The following is a 23363-nucleotide window of genomic DNA, read 5'->3' on the forward strand; positions in this document are numbered from 1 at the left end:
GAGAATATTTTCGAAAGCATCGAATCCAAAATTTTAGCTTCCTAGTACTCATAGTTCCAGAGATATCAATGGTCAAAAGTGCCAAAAATGACTTTTTTTCTAAAAATACGATTTTTTGAAATTGAGATAAGTTAAAAAATAATGATTTTAAAAATATAAGTTATTTGTCATTTTGTAACTCTATTAAAGGCCTTTTATTAAATATATTAAGGATTTTTTTGAAATAATATTGTTGCGGTTTTTATTTACGTTATAAATTTTAAACATAAAAATTACAGGTGCTTCGCTTTCCAAATTTTTTTGAATTTATTATTTTCCTATTCTCTAACCTTATATCTATTCATAAAAAAAATTTAAACTTGGGACAGCCATGGGTTATTTAGTTATTACAATTCAAAAAATCAAAAAAAATAAATTTTTTTTCAAAAATAGATGGCGCTCCTTTATAAAATAACGTGTTTTATTATAATAATAATTTTTTTAAACCTTTTTTCATTAAACATAAATAATAAGATTTAATATAAGATAATTTAGCTGCGGTTATAATCATTTATAAAAAATTTTAATTTTCGAAAAATTATTTTATAAATTTTGAAGATATAATGGATAAATTAAAATTCATGAAATATATTACCTATTTTCGGTTTTTCATTAAATTTAGTTTTTTTGACACCATGATAATTTCGTTTTGCGATAAATAATATGCACGCCCAGTAGCCGTTGATGGGCTAACTATTGTTAAAATATTATTTTTTGGTATGAAAAGGATATCTTGTGCAGCTGGATAAACAAAAGAATTTGCTGGTCCTTTAGGGTGAAGAAAATTAATTTTTACTTTATCTCTAATTACATTCACCTCTTGTACAAATCCTAACCACGAATTGCTTTCATACGCACATGTTACATGTCCTCTAATCTCATCGATTAACAGATTCTCAATCAAAGGATCCTCACGTGGATATACTAAATTCTCCACAATAAATGTCTGCGAATTAGAATATAGTTTAGTGTTGAGTTTAGTTTAGTTAAACCAATCGGAAACACTGCATGAATTTTTTGTGTCCCGGGTATTGAGAAAGATTTCCTAAATCTCTCACTTAGCCTTATTTCTTTTTCCTCATACTCTGGTATAGTGGCATAAGAAAAATTTATACCTTTTATATGCTCTTCCGCATATTTATAAAATTATAAAGGTGTAATTATTTGATCAGTATAAGGTCTTTGTAAGCTTGCCTCTAACCGTTTTACTGTGCCGCCTATGCCGTCGCAGGCACTTTTATCATGTGCCGTAGGAAATGCCATTCTGCTTGAACACCAAAATCGATTTCATGGTAGAAAACATTGATGATTTTCCTATTTTTATATTGTGCTCCTGAACCATCAGAAAGTAGTGAATTTTTTCTGGTGGAGTGTCGAATGTTTTTTTTTAAAATGAATCAAATGCGATTGGATAAATGGAATGAAACAGTATTATGAATTAAGGATTCCGATATTACCACAAAACTTAGATTGTTTATTTGATCTCCTATTTTATAATAAATTGAGAATGGATGCAACGTAACTTGCGAAGTTGTCCAATGATAACCCTGAATTTCTTCTTGGACAATAAAGAAATAATTTTTTGAAAAGTCACAAATAATTATATAGTGATTATTTTCTAAACTATTCTTAAGGTTATTGTGAAATGAACTTTGTTGTCCACAAATAAATGAATGGCGTATGAGAATATTCATTTTATCGAAAAAATAATTAATAAATTGGTCTGAAGATTGAGAAATAGTCTCCAGTTGTTCTATCTACCGAAACCCAATGTTTAAACGTAATAAGAGCAATATCATTTTTTATAATATTTCGATGCGTCCTTTTAAGAGTGCCGAGCCAGGACATTCGTTGCAGTCACCAAAATAACAGATGGGTAACGGTGGATTGCAAATCATTCTGCCTACCATTTTTAGTCAATGTTGCTAATTCACAGCCTAAAATCATAAGTTTAATATTCTGGTGTATGCTAAAAACGCATATACTATGTGTTCCGCTAGCCCCTGCTAATATACAATTTTTTGGTCTTAAGCTAGCAAATTTCGAAAATCCAATTGTTAAGTTTAAATTACTCGCCTTAAAATGATTATATAATTCTTTCAAATTATTAAGAAAAGAACTAACCTTTTTTGAGCGTTCACTCGTTCCCCCTTTTCAATCATAGATATGCAATCTTTTTTTCCTAGTAATACTCTACTAACTTCATCACTGCAAAATTTCTTTTAAACAATATCAACTGTTTTTTGATTGATATATTTTGCAGGCTTTCGATTTGGAGTGAAAGAATCCCCCTTTCTTCTGATTTTGTAATTATATGCCATATATATAGCGTTGAATGTCGTTTTTATTTTATTTGCGCTCCAATTAGGAGGCAGAATGGTCGGCAATTGAAATTTTTTATTTTTAAATAAATTAGGATATTGTAATTTCATGTTATTGAGTATATCATTATTATTTTTTGTATCCGATTCTGGATCGGCTACTGGGCGTACATATAATTTATCGCAAAACGAAATTATCATGGTGTCAAAAAAACTAAATTTAATGAAAAACCGAAAATAGGTAATATATTTCATGAATTTTAATTTATCCATTATATCTTCAAAATTTATAAAATAATTTTTCGAAAATTAAAATTTTTTAAAAACGATTATAACCGCAGCTAAATAATCTCATTTCATGGTGTTAATGCTGGTAAATCTTATTATTTATGTTTAATGAAAAAAGGTTTAAAAAAATAATAATTATAACAAAACATGTTATTTTATAAAGGAGCGCCATCTATTTTTGAAACAAATTTTTATTTTTTGATTTTTTGAATCCTAATAACTAAATAACCGATGGCTGTCCCAAATTTAAATTTTTTTTATGAATAGATATAAGGTTAGAGAATAAGAAAATATTAAATTCAAAAAAATTTGGAAAGCGAAGCACCTGGAATTTTTATGTTTAAAATTTATAACGTAAATAAAAATAGCAACAATATTATTTCAAAAAAATCCTTAATATATTTAATAAAAGGCCTTTAATAGAGTTACAACATGACATATAACTTATATTTTTAAAACCAATATTTTTTAACTTATCTCAATTTCAAAAAATTGGCACTTTTGACCATTGATATCTCTGGAACTCTGAGTACTAGGAAGCTAAAATTTTGGATTCGATGCTTTCAAATGAAATTCTCTCAGTATACAAAATTTTATCGAAATTAAAAAGGTCGGGCCAAAAAGTTATCGATTTGGTATAAAATTACCCAGATGGGAAATTTTCATATCATATTTTGTAACAAATAGATAAATATCACAAAATTATCAAATTTATTGCTTGAACATTTAAATTTAATGCAAATATTAAAATAGATAAAAATAAATATCTTGATTTTAAGATTTTTCCCTTATACACCTTTTTAAAAATTCGGGCCACGGGCTGGGCTTAAATCTTAAAAATATTTGCCAATGGGGCTCACGAATGTGGTTTGCGTATCTTTATCTGAGGTTCCTTATTTATATTTCAAAATAAGATGAATGAAATATCACAACAAAAATTCTTATACAATAAATAGATCATCTTGAGGCAAGTTCAAAGTAAAAATGAATAAACAAGAACTACTAATCAATAGACCTGAAAGAATCATACAAATAAATAATATTAATATACAAAATGAATTTCCTCAATTATTTACTAAAGAAGTGGGCTGTTTGAAAGATTTTAAGGCACAAATATATATGAAAAACGAGAAACCAATTTTCTGTAAATCACTTCCCATACCATTCACATAAAAAAGAAAAAGTTGAAGAAGATATAGACAGATTGCTAAAAATAGGAGTAATAGAAAAAATTATTCATTCACTTTATGCATCACCCATAGTAATTGTTCAAAAGCAAGATAAAACATTATGAATTTGCGGGGATTTTAAAAGAATCAAAATATTAATATATACCCAATACCAAGAATCCAAGATTTATTAGCCAGTTTGGGAAAAGGAGAAGAATTTTCAATATTGGATCTTTCAAATGCTAGTTTCCAAATTCAAGTGGGGGAAGAGTCTCAAAAATATCTTGTAATCAATTCACATATAGGATTATTTAAATATATTAGACTACCTTTTGGTATATCATCTTCTCCAGCAATATTTCAACGATCCATCTAGAATTTATTAAAAGGTTTTTAAGGAGTAACTTGTTATTTAGATGATATAGAAATAACTTAAAATAGAGAGAAACACTAAAAAAAAGGTACTAAAATGTCTAGACAAAAATTGAACCAAGCTAAAGATATAAAAATGTAAATTTTTCAAACAAAATGTCGAGTACTTTGGATATAATATTTCAAAAAACGGGATTACAACTACCGAAAAAAATACTGAGACAGTAAGAAAAGCACAGAACCAACAAACTCGAAACAATTACAGTCAAGGGTTAGCAACATACTATTCAAAATTTATTTCAAATTTTGCAGACAAAGCCAAACCATTATACAAATTATTAGAAAAGCAGTAGTTTGGAGATGGACAAATGAATGCAAAGACGCGTATAAAAAAAATAAAGCAAGAAATAAGTAGTACTTACAACATTTTATTTAGGAATTTCAGACCAATTGCATTCGCCTCAAGAACACTAAATGCAGCCAACAAAAATTATAGCGAAATAGAAAGAGAAGCTCTATATCAAAGAATTTATTTATGGAAAAATGTTCACATTACAAACAGACAATAAAGCATTAATGTGTTTATTTCACCCAAGAAAAGATATACCAACAACATCTACTGCCAGAATACAAAGATGGGTTTTATTACTAGCAGGTTACCAATATGAAATAAAAATCAAAAGCAGTCGACAACTACCCAATGCTGACACGCTATCTCGATTACCTATACAGGGAACCACGATATCAAAATAAGAAACACTAGATCAAATTCAGGTGGAGAAAAAAACCCTTAAAATGCTTGCGAAACAATGCAAGATGATGTATTCTCTAAAGTATACAAATATACAATAGACGTGTGGCCAATAAAATGATACATGTTTAAAGGAGTATATCCAAAGGAGAGAGGAAATCATAACAAAGAGAGAGGTTGTTTACTGTGGAGAAATGATAATACCACAACAATACCGAAAAAACGTTTTAGATATGATACATCAAGGACATATTGGAATGGTAAAAACGAAGATGAGAGCAAGACAATACGCGTGGTGGCCTAATATTAACAAAGATATGGAAACATGGGTCGAAAAATGTAGAGAATGACAGGAACAACACGATATGCAGACATCAATTCAAAATTGATCAAAACTACCAAAAGCATGGCACCGAGTACATATTGATTATGCTGCACCATTTCAAAACCATTATTGGTTGATAATGATAGATGCTAGCAATCGCTGGCCAGAAATAGTTCCCATGATTAGTACTAACCGAAAGCACGATAAAAATATTAAGAAATATCTTTGCCAGATTCGGATTTCCTAAGATAATCGTTTCTGATAACGGACCACAATTCAGCAGTAAAGAATTCATTGATTTTTGCGAAAAAAATGGAATACAATTAGTGCACGGAAGTCTATACCATCTTCAGACTAATGGCATGGCCTTTAGTTCGAACCTTTAAATAGAGTTGGAATAAAAACGAGGGGATTTAGAAACCAGTTTGATTATTTTTCTCCACAATTTCCGAAATACACCAGGGCCACAAAATGAACAAAGTCCCGAAATACTACTAAAAATTAAACCTAGAGGATTGTTAGACCAAATATTTAAACGGGGGAACAAAAGGAGAAGTTAGAATATTTGACTCAAAAATTCGAGATAAATGAAAAAGTGTAGTCGCGCATTTACAATAATAAAGAAAAAAAATGGAAAAAGCCATTATTAAAAGCATACTTCAGATCGCTACTATATGAAGTAAGTATAGAGGGTAAAACGATTTGATCAATAAGGAAAAGAAGCGAAAATATATTAACTGAAGAGATAAACAAAGAGAACGTATAAACAATAAATGAACCTAAAGGAGAGGGAGGAAAATGATACAAGTCAAAAAGCTGAAGGAAGTATTACACAAAAGTTAGAAACTATAAGCCAAGATCGATATTCGAAAAGAATACGAACGAAACCAATTAGATTGAGGATAAATGTTATATATTGAATTGTTTATTTTGTATTTTTTGAAAAATTTATATTTTCATTAATATATGAATTTGAATAGAAAAAGAAAATGAATGCATTGATAAGGAATTAAATAAAAATATATATTTCAAGAATTACTTCCTCCACAAACTTTGATTCAATTTATTCTCTTATAATATTTTTATTTTTTCAAAAAAAAAATGATTAAAATTACTGCCATCTTTTGTTAAAAATAAATAAAAATTATGGTTAATAAAATATTTGTTATATTTTATTATCCCCATGGATGGCAAGTTGGTGGCCTGGCCGAGTTTGTAACCCTCAAGCCGTTCCTTACAAAGTGCGTATCAAAGCGGGTGGCGATTCACTTTCAGACCTACCGGGCCAATTCCCTGTTTATTTTTTTGGTTCTGGTGATTACTATTGGATTAATAGGACGCGCGTTTTTCTATTCGCTGATGGAGATACCTCGGCTACCAAAGAGTCTTCTTCGAGTCAAGGGAAGAGTTTGAATAAGACCTTCGCCAAAGGTATATCAAATTCAAATGTTCATTTAAAGTTAATCATTGTTAGATGTGGTTGTCCAAAATAACCAGAGTTTAAGATGCACATTAAAATTTGTTTGCTATTTTTTGAAATGTTAAATAAAATGTTAAACATAAATGGAATAGTTAATTATGCAATAAAAAAATTATTTTTCCTGCCTTTCAAAAGATTTAATTATTATAGATAAATCTTTTTAAAATCTCAAAATCGCAATTACTATAAATAACTTTTAAAAAGAGCAACCAAGAAAAATATGTTTGTGGAATATAAATTATTCTAATTAATAATAATAAAATATACATAAATAATAATTTACTAATTCTTTTATATTACATTTTCATACCACATGCTCCCATATACAATTTACAATAACATAATCAAAATTTTAAAATAATAAGTAAAAATTAAAATAATAATTGTATAAAAAATGTACAAGGAAAAAAAATTAATGATTAACATTTTTTCCAAAACAAAATAACTTTCTTTTAAAATTAACCTCTTCTATCTTTTATATGAATTATCTCAATAAACTCTTATCAAATAAATTCTTCATGTAAATTTACGAAAAATTAAATTTACATATACAATAATCACAACACCCTATCACTTAAATTAGACCTAGCATTTTGCAAACCGCCTAAAAATTCTTCCTCAGATTTCATGATCCTGTTTCTCCTAGTGTTGTTAAACGGCTCGTTTTGAGCCGATTTTTAAAAACGGATAACTCAATATTTAACTCAGAAAAATATTACGCAAGCCTGAAGATTTTGCTCATAGAAGGAACAACGGTCTAGGCATATATTCTCGAAATATCGAAGCTTAGGGCAATATTTTTCTGTCTAAAATATTGATTTAGCCGTTTTAAAAAATCGGTTCAAAATGAGCCGTTTAACAACACTAGTTTCTCCATCCACGATTCGTAAATCCTAACAAGCTTGTTACCGATCAACTTTTTCTTTTAAAAGATAATCGATTAATTTTAATTTGTTGTTCCATTACAATCTTTCCTATAATTTGCTTTTGCCTGGATATCGATTCGATTGTTTTTTTTTATCCTTACTTGATCTTGTTTTAAGGTCAAAGGTTATCGCATTTAATTCTGCCTAAAATAATCTATTAAATTGCCTGAATTTTTTCAATTCCTAAAATATTTAAACACTTTTTTTCTCTTAATTTACGTCCTAAATTTATAATACATAAATTATATCAAATAAATTATATATTTATGTAAAATTCTGCCACCCCTTTACCCTGAATGCTGCCCGTCTCCATATATTCATTGAACCATTTGCATATAATCGTCCTTTAGCTATCGATCATCATTTTCTTGTCAACCATGTCTAATGCTAAATTTATATTAAATTCTTTAATTAATCTTTACCTAAAAAAATCTAAATATATACCAAAACATCTTCTTTTTTTTTCATTGTGCATTTATTTCCTAATACTTTATAAAATTTTGGAAGCTCAAGTTTTTAAAGAATAATATCTATTTATTTTATTCTACGCGGCTCACACCCGTTGTTAAAGAAAACTACTGTATATATTTCGCACACACCTTGTTTAAAAACCAATGAAATCCAATCATAATTTTCGCACACATGTCGTTGACATATATTTCTAACGCATTTTTTTTCTTCTGCTTTTCTTAGAATAATGTTGCATAATTGATCTTAAATCTTATTAAAGATCCAAAATAAAATTCCGATCTCTAATTGAGCTCGATTGCGTGAGTTTTCAAATTATGAAAGTCATTTCTCTTTCTGAAGAGTTTGATTAATACAAACTAATATTTTATTAAATATTATCAAATTAAAAAAGCTAAACCTAAATCTTTAATAAAAATTTAATTCTAACATGAACTTATCTTCGAACTATATTTGTCTTTGTCGCTAATCTTATTCTCTGAATATTTTAAATTATAGGATCTTCTTTTAACCAAATTATTTGCATATCCGTTTACCTCCTTACCGAATATTTTCAATTATAATCTTTTTCCCAATCATAAAATTTAATTGCACTGTATCAGCATTATACCAAAATTATCTTCTTTTTTCTTTTGATCTGTCACAGTTGTCTAGAAAATCTGAAACATCTAATAGTTTCAGTATGATTCAGTTGGTTTCTAAGTTTACCAGTATCTTCTCTGATATCTAAAAATTTCAATAATTATCACCTTTTAACAACTGACACAATCTTTATTATCCGCTATAAATGTTGTCGTTATAAATCTTTGTTTTTCATTTAGATAATCTTTAATATTGCTACACAATTTTGTATCTTAATCTTATCAATATTTACAAAATTAGTCTGAGATCTAAATGAGCTTGATTATTTCTTAATTTTCTGTGACGGAAAACCAATCATCTGGGCCTAACATAAAATAAACGCAAATATTTTTGATTAAGCTTGCTAAAAAATTCATTTATTATCAATCATTATTTTAACTTTTTCTCAATAGCTATTAATTTCTTTATATTTTCATCATGTTTCAATATTTAGTTTTCTCTTTAACGTTAATCCTTATTTCTTTTAAAACCTTAATATTTTTCTTATATAAATTTCCTAACAATTGAGTCTCAAAAATTTCTTAATATTTTATATTTCTCGTATCATTTATCTAATCATAAAATTTCTTTTTTCAACATATGTCTTAAGATTTTAATTTATATTCCTCTAAATATTTTTCCTATTTAAAGTAAAATATTTTAACTGATTCACAATATTTCTTTAACATTTTAATTTAAATTGCTCATTTTCTTATATTTTTTAGAATATCCTATTTGGAGTTAATTAAACTGAAGTTATAGGTCATTAGTACTTCCATAATTCGGCACCAACTGTAAAATGAGATTTTTTATATCCATTGTAAAAAGTAAAATGAGATTTTTTATATCCATTGTAAAAAGAAAAATGTATAAATAATTATTTACTAATCCTTTATGCTCCCATACACATTTACAATAACATAATCAAAATTATAAAATAATAAAAAAAATTAAAATAGAAAATTATAAACTATGTAAATGATAAAAAAAGATCGAAGAGGTTAATTTTAGAAGAAAGTTATTTTGTTTTGAAAATGATGTTTATCATTATTTTTTTTTACACAATTATTATTTAGTGGGATAATATAAATTATCTCAAAAAAATTTAACCCAATAAATTTTTGATGTAAATATACGAAAAATTAAATTTACATATACATTATCACATAATAACTTATATATATCTATGATTATTTCCAGGAAATAACTACTATGAATATTTTAATGAATCAAAAATTTCATTAAACTGTAAAATATGCCATGTGTTTAAAGTAAAATAGAATAGAACCGAAATGGGTAAGAAGGAAAAAATAAGTTTAATGAGATGGCACAACTCACTATATTTTGATTTACTCATTATTTTATCAACAGAATTATTTAATTTTTATTTATTTAGATTATGATTCAGAAATTTTATGTGAATACCACATTTAATTTAATTACACGATCATAATAGCAAGATTATTATTTAATAAATTAAATATCGACTTATTTACATTAATTTTGATCCTCTTAATAACATGATTCAAAAGCTCTACAAGAAGCTGCCGAAGAATTTGAAATCCGCAAAACACGGAAATTGGAAAAGCTCAAATTGGAACAAAACAAAATGGCCTCCAAAAAATTTAGACCATTTAAAATGATCAAAGTATAATGATTAATAATGCAGTTATTTTTACACAGTAATCATTTTATTTTAGAACTAAACATTATTTTCATGTTATTTCTATTAGAAATGTCTGGGTTTAGAATTAATTTTTGTCCATTAAGTGATGGATGAAACGAGATATAATTTAAATGTACTTTTTTCAAACATAAAACTAAAATCCTACTTTAAATAAATGTTACAATATCTCTGTGCCGAAATTAAATTTAGAAACTCAAAAAGTTTTTATATATATTATTTCAAAGTTATAAATCTTCCTCAATCTCCATACAAAATTATTAGTAATCAGTAATCTAATTCTAATATAATACAATTCTTACATATTAACATTTTTATACCTACAAAAAGAAGAAACAAATCAAAAAAAAATTAAATTTTATTATAGTGTAATAAACCAATTCCTTCTTCCACGTCTTCCACTTCAATATCGAATTCGAAAGATTCATATTTAAATTTAGAACCACACATATTACTTCGTGATCTACATGCCTGCAATTGTGACCCAAACCAGCCACAACCTTGTTCTGAAGATAACCTCTGTCTTAATAGGTAAAATATAAATGTGATGAAAGAAATATAATATATTTAAAAATAAGGTAAAGTTCTAAATTTTGTATGACCTATAAAGGGGTTTTAAATATTATATAAAATATGGCTACCATATACCCTCTTCTTATTAAAATAGCTTACAAACTAAATAAGTTTGTTGAATAACAATTATAGTCAGGCTATAATGAAATAAGCCAGGTGTGGATCACCATTTTTTTTAGGGAAAAGTATCCAATATTAATGTGATCTAATCTACCATATAACTTTTTTTGTAATTTATAGAATTAGCTTGATCGAATGCCATCCTAAAGTTTGCAAAGCTGGCGACAGATGCCATAATCAAAGATTCGTTAAAAGGGAATACCCCTCAGCAAAACCATATTTGACAAAGGATAACAGAGGCTGGGGCCTTATGACTTTAGTTGATATTAAAAAAGTAATGAATGTCAACAAACTTATAGTGTTTATTAATGGCATATATAAAAATGAATGCAAAGATATTAAAGATCCAAAATTTTTTATAGTTATTTGGAAGCGATTTACAGAGGGTTATGGTATGGTTAATAACTTTATCATAGAACCTTGTTCTTAGTCTATAGTTTAATGATATATGGATCCAACGCCACTTTTGGTCGAAATTATTATCATTAGGGGTCACCTAATTATAGTCCTTTTATTTTAAACTTTATAACATTATTTTTTTATCTCCTGTAAAATTAAGTGGAATCAGTACCATGTAATAATCAAGCCACGGATACTTATTTTTTCAAATAAGAAGTCAATATAAATTAATATGACCTTTATTATTATTTGCTTAATTTTTTTTAATATATAAAACAAGGGCGATTTCGTGAACGAATACGTTGGGGAACTTATTGATGAAACAGAATGTAGAAGGCGTATAGAGATAGCTTACAAGAATAATCTCGATGATTTTTATTTTTTAACCTTGGATAAAGACCGGTTTAGATTATTAGATATTAAGTGTTATTTTTGTTTGATCCATAGACATACACACACTTTATATAACAGAAACCGAGGTACTATTTCCACGGTCTAGCTCGGATTTTTTTAAAAAATTTTCAAGTCCGGCCCTGATATTTTTGAAATATATTTTATTTATTTTTAATTTTTATAGCTAATACTGACGATTTAAAATATAAGGCCCGGGCTGGGTAAAAATCCCTGTCCAGGTATATTTAAAAAAATTAAAATACGGTGTATATATATTTTTTACTAATTATTTTAAGTTAGAGTATTAAGTTTTGGCATATAGAGAGGGTCAGTTAGACCTACCCGAAGCAGGCGTTTCTACACCCCTAAGCTGACTGCATTTAAAAGAATGGAAATTCAACATTCATTCATTCTTCTATTTTATTGACAATGTCTCCTCCTTCAATTTCAATGTTGATCTTGCCACCCCTTCCAATGGCAGAAATTTCCATTCCTCATCCAAATTCTGCAGCCTACCGCATTTTTAACTTTATGCTGAAAAAAATTGTCTGTCATTATGATTTATTAGAAGCCGGATTTATGATCTCGTCTGAGCTCTCGACCCATAAAAAAGCGGGAATTCTAGGCTCGGTAATTGACAACCAAATCCGGGTTCGGTTCATGTTCAGATAATTTTTTTAAAAACGTGCAAGTATAACATGACATTCTTTTTCTTCGTTTGGTGATCTCTTAAAATATAATTGATAGGAAAAAATGTATCGTATTTTAATTCCTAATTATGGGTTTAATCAATATTATTTACATAAAACTAAGAAAATATAAAAATATAATCTTGTATTTTTATTCCGATAATTTGGTAATCATAAACAATGATTTATTAAATAATAATTTGATAATTCATCTTCAAGCATTATTTAAAAGAATTATATTTACATACGCACCTTTTCTTTTATTATATTTTCAAATAAAATTAAAAAACTAAACTTAAGAATTTTGTATTTCTTAATTATCAGCTTTCAATATCTTATATAAAACTGAAAATTAAAATGGTAAAAAATTTGCTAAGTATTGTTACTGAATCGTCCCAAAGGTCTGGTCAACAGATTAATTGTCTAGAGGCAAAGTTATTTTTTATTGATTAACAATGCTGAAAAACTTGCATTACTTTTTAATATTGCAGGTTTAGGCCTATATTATATGTACAACTTGATATTAATTTTAACAAGATTTTTTGCAGGGGAGGAACCGAATAAAGGGATCAAAGATATAAAAGGGATACAGATGAAGACTTTATATACAGATTTTGAAAAAGAGATAATAATTATTTTTATAAAACACTTTATTGAGATTAATATATAAAATTATTATAATTTTATTACCACTAACGAATTATAATAGGATAATAGACGCTGGACCTAAAGGCAATTTATCCAGATTTATGAATCACAATTGTGAACCTAACCTTGAAACGCAAAAATGGACGGTTAATGGTGATATAAGAGTTGGACTCTTTGCTATTAAAGATATACCGGAAGGTTTAGTTAAATAATTTGAATATGAGATCTAGCAAATGTTTTACTTAATAAAAGTATATTAATTTTTTAAACAGCTTGATTTATTATCAGAATTTTTATTCGGTGAGATTTTCAGTTGATTATACTTCATAATGAGTAAGTATAGTTCTACTTCTATCTCCTAAATTAATATGAATACGAACGGTTTAAATTAAAATTGAAGATCAGTTGGATAAATTTCATATTCATATTAAAAATATAATAAATGTTAGTTAAACAGTTTGTCAAACCCTGGTTTCAATTGTTGTAATTTCTTATAATAATAATTTCTAAATGATAATTATATTTATATTTTTTGAAATTATAAATATTATATACACAAAATGAACAATAAACTATTAAAGGATCTGAGTTGACATTTAATTACAACCTGGATTGTTTGGGCAATGAAAAAAAGAAGTGTAAATGTGGTGCAACTAATTGCAGTCGATTTATGGGCGTGAGACCTCCTAAGGTTTTAGCTTATGTTTGATTTTACATGATCTTAAGTTTTTTAATTAATTTTATGTAACATCGTACCTTTTATATTTATGCATTAAATGTTATATTGCCATTTATCTAATGCATAATTTATTTGTACAATATATTATTAATTAGAAAGTTCCGGAGAAAGTATCATTAGTTTCAACTATAACTAACTCTAATTCTACCTCAAAAATATCTTCTTCCCAAGTGGGTCGAAAGATATCTTCCCGTAATTCAACTGCTAGTTCTAAAAAAATTAAACCAAAATCCCTCGATGATCCCCAAAATATTATGGAGAAGTTAGGTATAAATAATTCAAAAGTGGTTCCTAAAGTTTTAGATGAAGAATGTTTTGTATGTGGTGATGTAGGAGAGCTTATTTCTTGTGATCGCGCAACATGTACAAAGGTTTATCACGTCACCTGCGTTCAATTGTCTAGTGTGCCTGCCCAAGGTATTAGCCTTTTAATACATTTTTTATTCTTGCACTTATTATATATCGATTATCAAATAGTAATTCTTATAAAGAAAAAGTTCTATTTCATGGCAATTTTGTTTAACTAAATTTTTTAACTTCCCAAGGCAAATGGACATGCCCAAGACACTTTTGCAGCATTGAAAATTGTACAACATCCGATCAAATTACCTCTTGCCATGAATGTACGATTTCTTTCTGCCCAGAACATTTGGCATCTGGAAAAAATATGATTATAGCTACAGATATACCAAATAATGAAGAGAATAGAAACGGAGATTTGATACCCATTGAACATTCATCAACTTCGACTAATATTATTTTATGCTCTACTGCGGAGGATAGGCATAATGTTTACATACAAGGGCTGCTCGATTTTAGGAAGTTTGTAATTTTTTTAAAAATTTAATTAGTCTATTTAAAGAATTAAATTTAGAACAGATTTTGCCTTTTCGCCCCCATAAATCGTTAATCCTTAAGTCAATCACTTACCAAAAATTCCAAAATGGGTTTGGCCATTTTGTTATTTTTATATTTTCATACATCATCTGAAAATTGTATTTTCCCCTATTGTTTATTTTCAGGGATGGGCAGAATTACTCAAAAATTGTAATTAATTCCTATTTACAATTACATGCAATTTTCGTAATTAATTATAATTAATACTTTGCTTAAGACTAATTAACTAATTACATCTTGATTTCATAAGAAATTATAATTACAATTCATTTTATAATAAAATTAAAGTAGGATTTGAAAAAATCATAAAAAATAACTAGAAACTTTAATAAATAGCATATAATCATATTATAATATTTATTCTTTGTTACAATTTTTTATGCCTGAAAAATATAAAGGTTTTATTCGTTCAATATAACAATGTCATAAGACATTTGCTTATAAATTATATAAACATTATATTTATAAATTTTATGTTAAGAAATGCAATCAAATTCTGTTATCATGTGTAAATATAAATATATAATATGGGCATTAACATTTGAAGCTCTTTTTCTACTAGGGCTTTGCTGATCCACATATTTTTCACCGATTCGATATTTTTCGATATTGATTCAATACAGATCCGATATTTATTTTGATTTTTCAACACCCCCCTTTGAACCAAATGCAATTAAGAAATGAATGTTTTTTATGCAAAAAATCGAATTATGCATATAATTTAATTATTTTATTTCTACAATGATTAAAAAAATTTACGGATATTGGTAGTATAATTTTTCATTATTCCTCCCCGTTAAATAATTCCGCAGATAACGCATTTTGCAAAATTATCTGTAAATATTTCCATAATTCAAGATACCATATTTAAAAAAATTCTTTTATTTAAAGTATAAATAATAAAATTGGTTTATTATTTAAAATAAATAAAACTTTGGGTGTTCCTTTCTATTTTTATAAAAAACTTTTAAAATACTATAAATCTATTTAAATAAATAAATAAAATTTAAGTGTTGTGCATTTGCATTGTTTAAAAAAAATTATTAGAAAATATTATTAATGTAAAATAAATATACAAAATATCAAAAAAGAGAAAAGTAAAAAGATCGGAGGTTTTCCTATTTGGAAAACGCTAAATATCGATGCCGATCCGATATTTAATATCGGCACAGCCCTATTTTCTACCCTAATCAATATTATATATATTTTTGAAAAACGTATTACCTTTTTTTTAAAAAGTTTCCATAAAACTTATTTAGCAAAGTTGAAAAGCTAAAAAAAATTTTCTACACAACAACAATTCTTTCGACTTTTTATAATAAAATTTACAATTAAATCATTAGCTTCTTGATGACATATTTTGGATGACTTTGAAAGAAATCTGGTAGTTTGCTGAATATTTGCTTTTGATGATTCAGTAAAAAAAATTTAAAAGATTGAATTATGTTAATATTGAAGGAAGTTCTTTCTAAAGGAACAAGATTAAACAAAAAGTTAATATTTGAATATACTTTCATATTTTTTAGGAAATTTTTACTGGTGGCTTGATTGGGGTTTTATGATTTGATTGCTGTTATTAAAAAAATGGAATTGAATATAGATAATTTAAATTTATCTTTTACTGAATCTAAGATTGTATTTGAAGAGCAACTATTGGAGTTATCGTTAGAATCCAAGATAAAAGTTAAAGATTCAGGATCACTCATTATGTTTCTGCCAGAAATATGAATGAATGATTGCAATTATTAAGCATTTTTTATAAAAATTAATTAAATTAAAAAATAAATTATAAATGTAATTATGAACTATAACTGCTGATTACATGTCTGCAAAATGTAATTAATTATAAATACTCATTTCTTTTTTAAATAGAATTATTAGTTACTAATCACAAAAAAGGAATTGTAATTATTACATATGTAATTAATTACTCTCCAACCTTATTTATTTTAATTTGAAGTTATTAAGACAAGACATTCTTAAAAATTACGAAAGTATGTGACTAATGTACGTTTTTAGGAAATATGTAAAATTTATAAAAGATTTTCAAAACGAAGATAATTATAGGCCATGAAAAATTTCTCAGAAAACTATATATAAAGTAAAAGAGCATGTCCTGAGGATTTGATTATTACTCGTAAAATATTCCCCACTGAGGTGTATGATGATGCCAATGTCATCTACAAAAAGGTAATGTGTTATATCATCGGCATTACGTGTGATTTTTAATAATTTTTATTTATATATTCTATTTTTTTAGCCGTTATATTATTTCCATCAAAACATATTTTTCTAAATTCGTATATTTAATATAGTATATGACTTAAGGATTAATTTGCGATATTTTAATTTAATCTTGCTTAAATAAAGTTTTAAATGACTTGACCACTTATGAAATGCTATAAACTAGACTATATTCTAAAAATTTTTAAAATATATTTATCGAACATATTTAGAATGGAAATAAAAAAATTGACCAAACCATTGGATCCACCCACCTCATAACTAATACATAAATGTAAAAATGTAACATCTTTATTTCACAGTAATTATTTTAACCACATTTTATAAGCTATTTTTATACACCTACCTAATTATAAAATAATCTCTTTTATACATAGTTCTATTTTTTTAACAATAATTTATTATTAAAAATCATATAATAAATCATCATTAATTTTTTTTTGAATTGAATTGATCATAATTTGATATTATAGCATTATTTATCGTATTAACGACGAAATATTAATTGTATTTACGATAGATATTTGATTCATATTATTAGATTATGTTTTGAATAATTATATTGCATATAAATAAAATCAGTAAAATCCAATTATTGTGTTTATTATAAATTTATATACTTGAACGTTTTAATAGTTTAGGAATAAAGGCATGTAAAAGTAAAAATTGATTACGAGTATTGGCAAGAATGGAAATATAAAATGGGTGCTAATTTTAAAAAATGTTAGCTAATTTTTAGGGGATTTTGCAGAACCCAAAACAGCTTGCGAACGAGTATATATATATCAGAGAACTTTAGAGGTACTGCAGCCCTACCCAGATTTGAAAAAATAAAATTATTCAACGCCGTATTTTTTTCCCAAAGTTCTACTCGGATTTTTTTTAAAAAAAAATCGGTTAAGGTGTTAAAGATTTTTTATGGTTTAAAAAAAACTTAAAATATACCTAATCAGCATTTTATTGATCGTTTTTCAGCTAATATGAAATCCATGTATAATAACTTTTCAAATTACCATATAACCACATGTCATAAACTAGTAAGTTTGAATCACCTCACCTTCCGATATGATATTTGTATTTTCATGCCTCTTGTAATTTAATGTAGTCTTATATAAATATCGGTCATTTTCCAATCCCTCTCTGACAATATACGTGGTTACCTAAATTTGGGGCAGAGTAAAGGAGAGATTAAATGATACTATTCTATAAATTTTTCCTTTAAAAGGTGTACAAAAAGGATTTTCGAAACCATTGGAAAAATAAATATAACCTATTTTAAATTATTATGAAAAGTAATTAACTTAAATCATATCATAATTTATTGTTAAATATTTAACGTTTATAAAGAATTAAATTAATAACCGCACATTATGTTTTATTCCATTAAAATTAAAAAAAATTAAGCAAAAAAGTATAAAATAAAAGTTAAAAAGTGAAAGTACAAAATCTACCCCCCCCCCTTCCTTAAAAATTCCAAATACATAACGTAGAATTTCTTCCACGAGATCTTTTACAAATCGAAGAGTGGTGGGGAATTATTAGGGATGCTTTATCATAATATATGGGTGCTGGGTAGTGTTGTTAATTGCGACTAAAACGACTAATATAGTCGACTAAGTTGATATATTTAGTCAGCATAGTCGACCCATTAATTCTACATGCTTAATCGATTAATTTAGTCGACTAAATCAATTATTTTAGCCTAACCGAACCTGACCACTGTATAGTCGGGGTTAGTTTAGTTCTTCCGACTACTTGATATATCAGAGAAGATAAACCATAGAAAAGTCAAAAATCTTATATTCGCTAATTTTACTAATTTTTTGTTTTTCTTAATTTTTTTGGATCAAATGGCAAAAATATACATGTTAAATTAAAATTTAAATTAGGATGTATCATAGAAAAGTGACAATTGTCATAATCGTTATTTTAGAGTTATATTAAAGTAAATAGGTAAAAATATTTATTTGTAAAGATGTTAAATTAAAATTTCAGTGAAGATGTACCATAGAAAAGTTATAATTGTCATAATCGTTATTTGTGAACTTTTTTGAGTTTTTTTAAAGTAAATAGGTAAAAATATGTTTTGTAAACATGTTAAATTAATATTTCAGTCAAAGTGTACTATAGAAAAGTGACAATTGTCATACTCGTTATTTTTGAACTTTTAAGTTTTTTTTAAGTAAATAGGTAAAAATATGTTTGGTAAACATGTTAAATTAATATTTCAGTGTAAGTGAACTATAGAAAAGTGACAATTGTCATAATCGATATTTATAATCTTGAATTTTTTTTAAAAAAATAAGTAAAAATATATATTTGTAGAGATGATAAATTAAAATTTCAGTGAAGTTATACCATAGAAAAGTGATAATTGTCATAATCGTTGTTTTTGAACTTTTTTTAAAACTAATAGCTAAAAATATTTTTTGTAACCATATTAAATTAAAATTTCAGTGAAGATGTACCATAAAAAGTGACAATTGTCATAATCGTTATTTGTGAACTTTTGTGAATTTTTTAAAAGTAAATAGATAAAATATATATCGTAAGCATGTTAAGTTACAGTGATGATACCATAGATAAGTGACAATTGTCATAAGCGTTATTTGTGAACCTTTTTGAATTTTTTCAAAGAAAATAGGTAAAAATATATATAGTAAACAAATTTTTTTAAAGTATATAGGTAAAAATATATATTGTAAAGATGTTAAAATAAAATTTCAGTGAAAATGTACTATCATAGAAAAATATCAATTGTCATAATCGTTATTTTTGAACTTTTTCAAAGCAAATGGGTAAACATATTTAGTGTAAACATGTTAAGTTAAAATTTCAGTGAGGATGTACCATAGAAAAGTGAAAATTGTCATAATCGTTACTTGTGAACTTTTTTGAAATTTTTCAAAGCAAATAGGTAAAAATATTTATTGTAAACATGTTAAGTTTAAATTTCAGTGAAGATGTACTATAGAAAAGTGACAATTGTCATAATATTTATCTTTCAACCTTTTTGAATTTTTTTAAAGCAAACTGATATATAAATTGTAAACATGTTATATTAAAATTTCAGTGAAGATACCACAGAAAAGTGACAATTGTATTTTTAAACTTTTTTGAATTTTTTCAAAGCAAATAGGTAAAAATATATATTGTAAACATGTTAAGTTAAATTTTCAGTGAAGATATACCATAGAAAAGTTACAATTGTCATAATCGTTATTTTTAAATTTTTTGCTGAAACGAGCTGACTTTTAGCCTACGCCCCTTTATCTTATTGGGCGAGCTAGCTTAATAATATTAAAAATTTTTTACTTTTATTTGTTGTTTAAAATTTATTAGGTAAACATTAAAAAATATATGCTTCATAAAATTTTTACATTTTTAATACCAAAGTACAGATAACTGTTGTGGATGTTATATTTGGGAGAAGCTAATGAAATTAAAAAACTTCTTAGATTTGATTTGCATGGAAGAATATAACATCGACGTGAATAAAAATATGATTTCACCCGTTTTCCCAAAAGCAAAGAAAGTTCACTTATTAAATTTTAAATGCAATGTTTGAAATAGGTAGCATCCCCGTCAAGATCAAATCATAACAGAAGAGTAGATGAGGTTAATAGAGGAGAGCACACTTTTTAATCATATAACAAAATATTTAAATTTAGTAAGGAGATTGATTTGTAAATCTACAATTATACCAGTGTTGTTAAAAGTCTCGTTTTGAGCCGATTTTTAAAAACGACTAACTCAATATCTTAACTAGAAAAATATAGACTAAACCTCAAAATTTCACTAATATATGCCTAGACTTTTGTGCCTTCTACGAACAAAATCTTCAGACTTGCATAATATTTTTCCGGATAATAATTGAGTTATAGTGCGCACAAATTGAGCGTTTGCGTTTTGCCGTTTAATAAAAAAAACGTGACGGAAAAGATGTTAGCATTATATTTATTGACAAAACATAAAAGAAGGAGGAAAAACATCTCAAATATGACAATTATTCTCTAAGTTTATTACACTTAATTATCCTATATTTCATAAAAGATATTTAATAGCTGGTATGTTCTTTTTACAATTATGTTGCATACATAGTTAAATCAGTATGCAGGGCAATTTGGAATGCTGCCAAAGATATTTACATGCTAAAGTCTTCAAGAAAGGATTGGAGAAGAGTACGTTAAATTTATATATTCTAATAATTTAATATATAATTACTTAGATTTCCCAAGAGTTCCTGATCTATTCAGGGTTCCTCAATTGTATTGTTGCCTTGGATGGGAAATATATTTATATAAAATATCCTCCCAATAGTAGATTGAAGTGTTTTATTAAATAAGTAAAATAGGTAAAGTAAGTAAAAGTATATTTAATATAAAATATCACGTATATATATATAATGAATTCAATCCTTCAGGTTATGTAATTTATAAACGAAAAGTTAATATTATATTCAATTTAAATTCAATTTACAATTACATTTATATTACAGTTCTCCCCACTATAAATTGAATTCATCGTGATAACGTAGTGGGGGTTTCGAAACTCTTTTTCAAGAGTTGTATTCTCATGTTCTGCCTTTTCCACTTCTTCGGTCAACGTAACGGGTATTTCCTTCTCTTGTGTATGTGCATCCCTCAATTGATCTGCATGCTTGTTTTTAACGATCCCCTCTGATTCCACATCGTACAATATTGCTCTTTTTCGTTGTAACACTTTTCCTTCATGCCACCCTGCTGTCCTTTCGTTTGCTATCCAAACTTTTTGCTGCTCTTCAAACTCCCTAGGTTCAACACTTCTATCTTTGTAGTACTTTTGTTTCCATAGAGCGTTTTCCGTCCTTTCTCTCGTTGATAATTTCCACTGATCTAATGTCGTCCTAAGCGACCTTCCAAACATCATCTCGGCAGGGGATTTACCAGTAGTTGCATTGGGAGTATTACGGTGCTAAATTTAACTGGTCCGGAGTCCCACATCTCCTTCCAGCATAGAAACGCGTCTTTATCGTCCGTATATATCGTTCAGCCAAACCATTCGATTTGGGGCTATAAGGGGCCGATCTAAAATGTTTTATATTGTTTATCCAGTAAACTGAGTACCGTTATCTGAGACAATGTAGCGAGGTAACCCAAATCTAGCGAAATAATTATGCAGATTATTTATTACACTCGCCGAATTAATATGTGTTAAAATTGCAACTTCAACCCATTTGGTAAAAGCGTCTACGCAAATTAACCAATACTTTCCAGATATGGGGCCTGTCAAATCAATGTGTAATCGTTCCCAAGGTCGGGTAGGAATGTTCCAATTGTATAATGGCACTTCTTTAGCTCCCGGCCTTCCTTCTTGACAACTCTTACAACATTTAACAAAGTCTTCAACATCAGTATCGAGATTTGTCCAAAAAACGTAATATCTACACAATGATTTCATCCCTACTATCCCAGGATGTCCTCGATGAATCACATATAAAACCTCCTTTTTTAAAATATCTGGGATAATAATTCTATCATTATAAAATAATAATCCTTCTTCGAACGAACTATTATCTTTAATCTTGGTTTTTGCTTTCTCTACCCCCAAACGGGACAGAGCATCGGCACATTTGTTATGATTACCTGGTCTATATATTATCTCATAATCATAATTTAATAGTTTCGTCGCCCACCGTATTAAACGGTTATTTGTTATTTTGTTAAGATCTCTTTTATCACCTAAAATATATTGTAATGGTTTATGATCAGTAAGATAAAATGTCTTCCAAAAATATATTGATGAAACTTCTCGATAGCGAACATGATCGCCGAAGCCTCCCGATCAATTGTGGCATAATTCTTTTCAGCCGCCGAAAGTGTCCTCGATGCGTAAGCAATCGGTTTCTCCTGGCCAGTAAGAAATCGATGTGCAATAACAGCTCCTAGACCATCTTCGGAAGCGTCACAAGAAATCACGACAGGGATATCGGCTGAATAAGGAATTATTGTATCTTCTTTTGACAATATATTTTTAACTTTAGTAAATATTTCATTTTCTTTAGCTGACCAAAATAAACCAACATTTTTACTCGTTAGTCGGTGTAAAGGCGCACAAATAGAATGCAAATTTTTAATAAATGCCTCATGATAATTCACTATTCCAAGAAATGAACGTAGTTCTTTAACATTGGAAGGTGTTTTAAAATTTTTTATATCGCTAATCTTATCTTCTTTAG

At 27.1% G+C, this 23363-nt stretch overlaps 2 protein-coding genes across 4 annotated transcripts in view; one reads left to right on the forward strand and one right to left on the reverse strand.

The window, feature by feature from the left end:
• The window catches only part of LOC135925803 (histone-lysine N-methyltransferase NSD2-like), a 38857-nt gene extending 21291 nt beyond the window's left edge, over positions 1-17566 (forward strand). Inside the window, exons 12-22 of one of the 3 annotated variants that reach the window (XM_065461296.1) lie at positions 6461-6696; positions 10293-10408; positions 10812-10975; positions 11258-11411; positions 11817-11938; positions 13328-13464; positions 13848-13957; positions 14101-14272; positions 14315-14422; positions 14551-14827; positions 17359-17565. In XM_065461296.1, coding sequence (XP_065317368.1) covers positions 6461-6696; positions 10293-10408; positions 10812-10975; positions 11258-11411; positions 11817-11938; positions 13328-13464; positions 13848-13957; positions 14101-14272; positions 14315-14422; positions 14551-14827; positions 17359-17407 — 1645 coding nt within the window. In that variant the 3' untranslated portion in view covers positions 17408-17565. Of the gene's footprint in view, positions 1-6460; positions 6697-10292; positions 10409-10811; positions 10976-11257; positions 11412-11816; positions 11939-13327; positions 13465-13847; positions 13958-14100; positions 14423-14550; positions 14828-17358 lie in introns of all 3 variants that reach the window. The other 2 variants (XM_065461295.1, XM_065461294.1) reach the window with 2 other exon arrangements.
• Positions 17567-21616: 4050 nt separating this feature from the next.
• Positions 21617-22051, reverse strand: LOC135926801 (uncharacterized). Its single transcript, XM_065462732.1, has one exon. The coding sequence runs from the start codon at positions 22049-22051 to the stop codon at positions 21617-21619; it is 435 nt and encodes a 144-aa protein (XP_065318804.1).
• Between the last annotated feature and the right edge of the window lie 1312 nt (positions 22052-23363).

This window comes from Gordionus sp. m RMFG-2023, chromosome 3, assembly GCF_954871325.1.
Source record: "Gordionus sp. m RMFG-2023 chromosome 3, tfGorSpeb1-WG-v2, whole genome shotgun sequence".
NCBI lineage: Eukaryota > Metazoa > Nematomorpha > Gordioida > Chordodea > Parachordodidae > Gordionus > Gordionus sp. m RMFG-2023.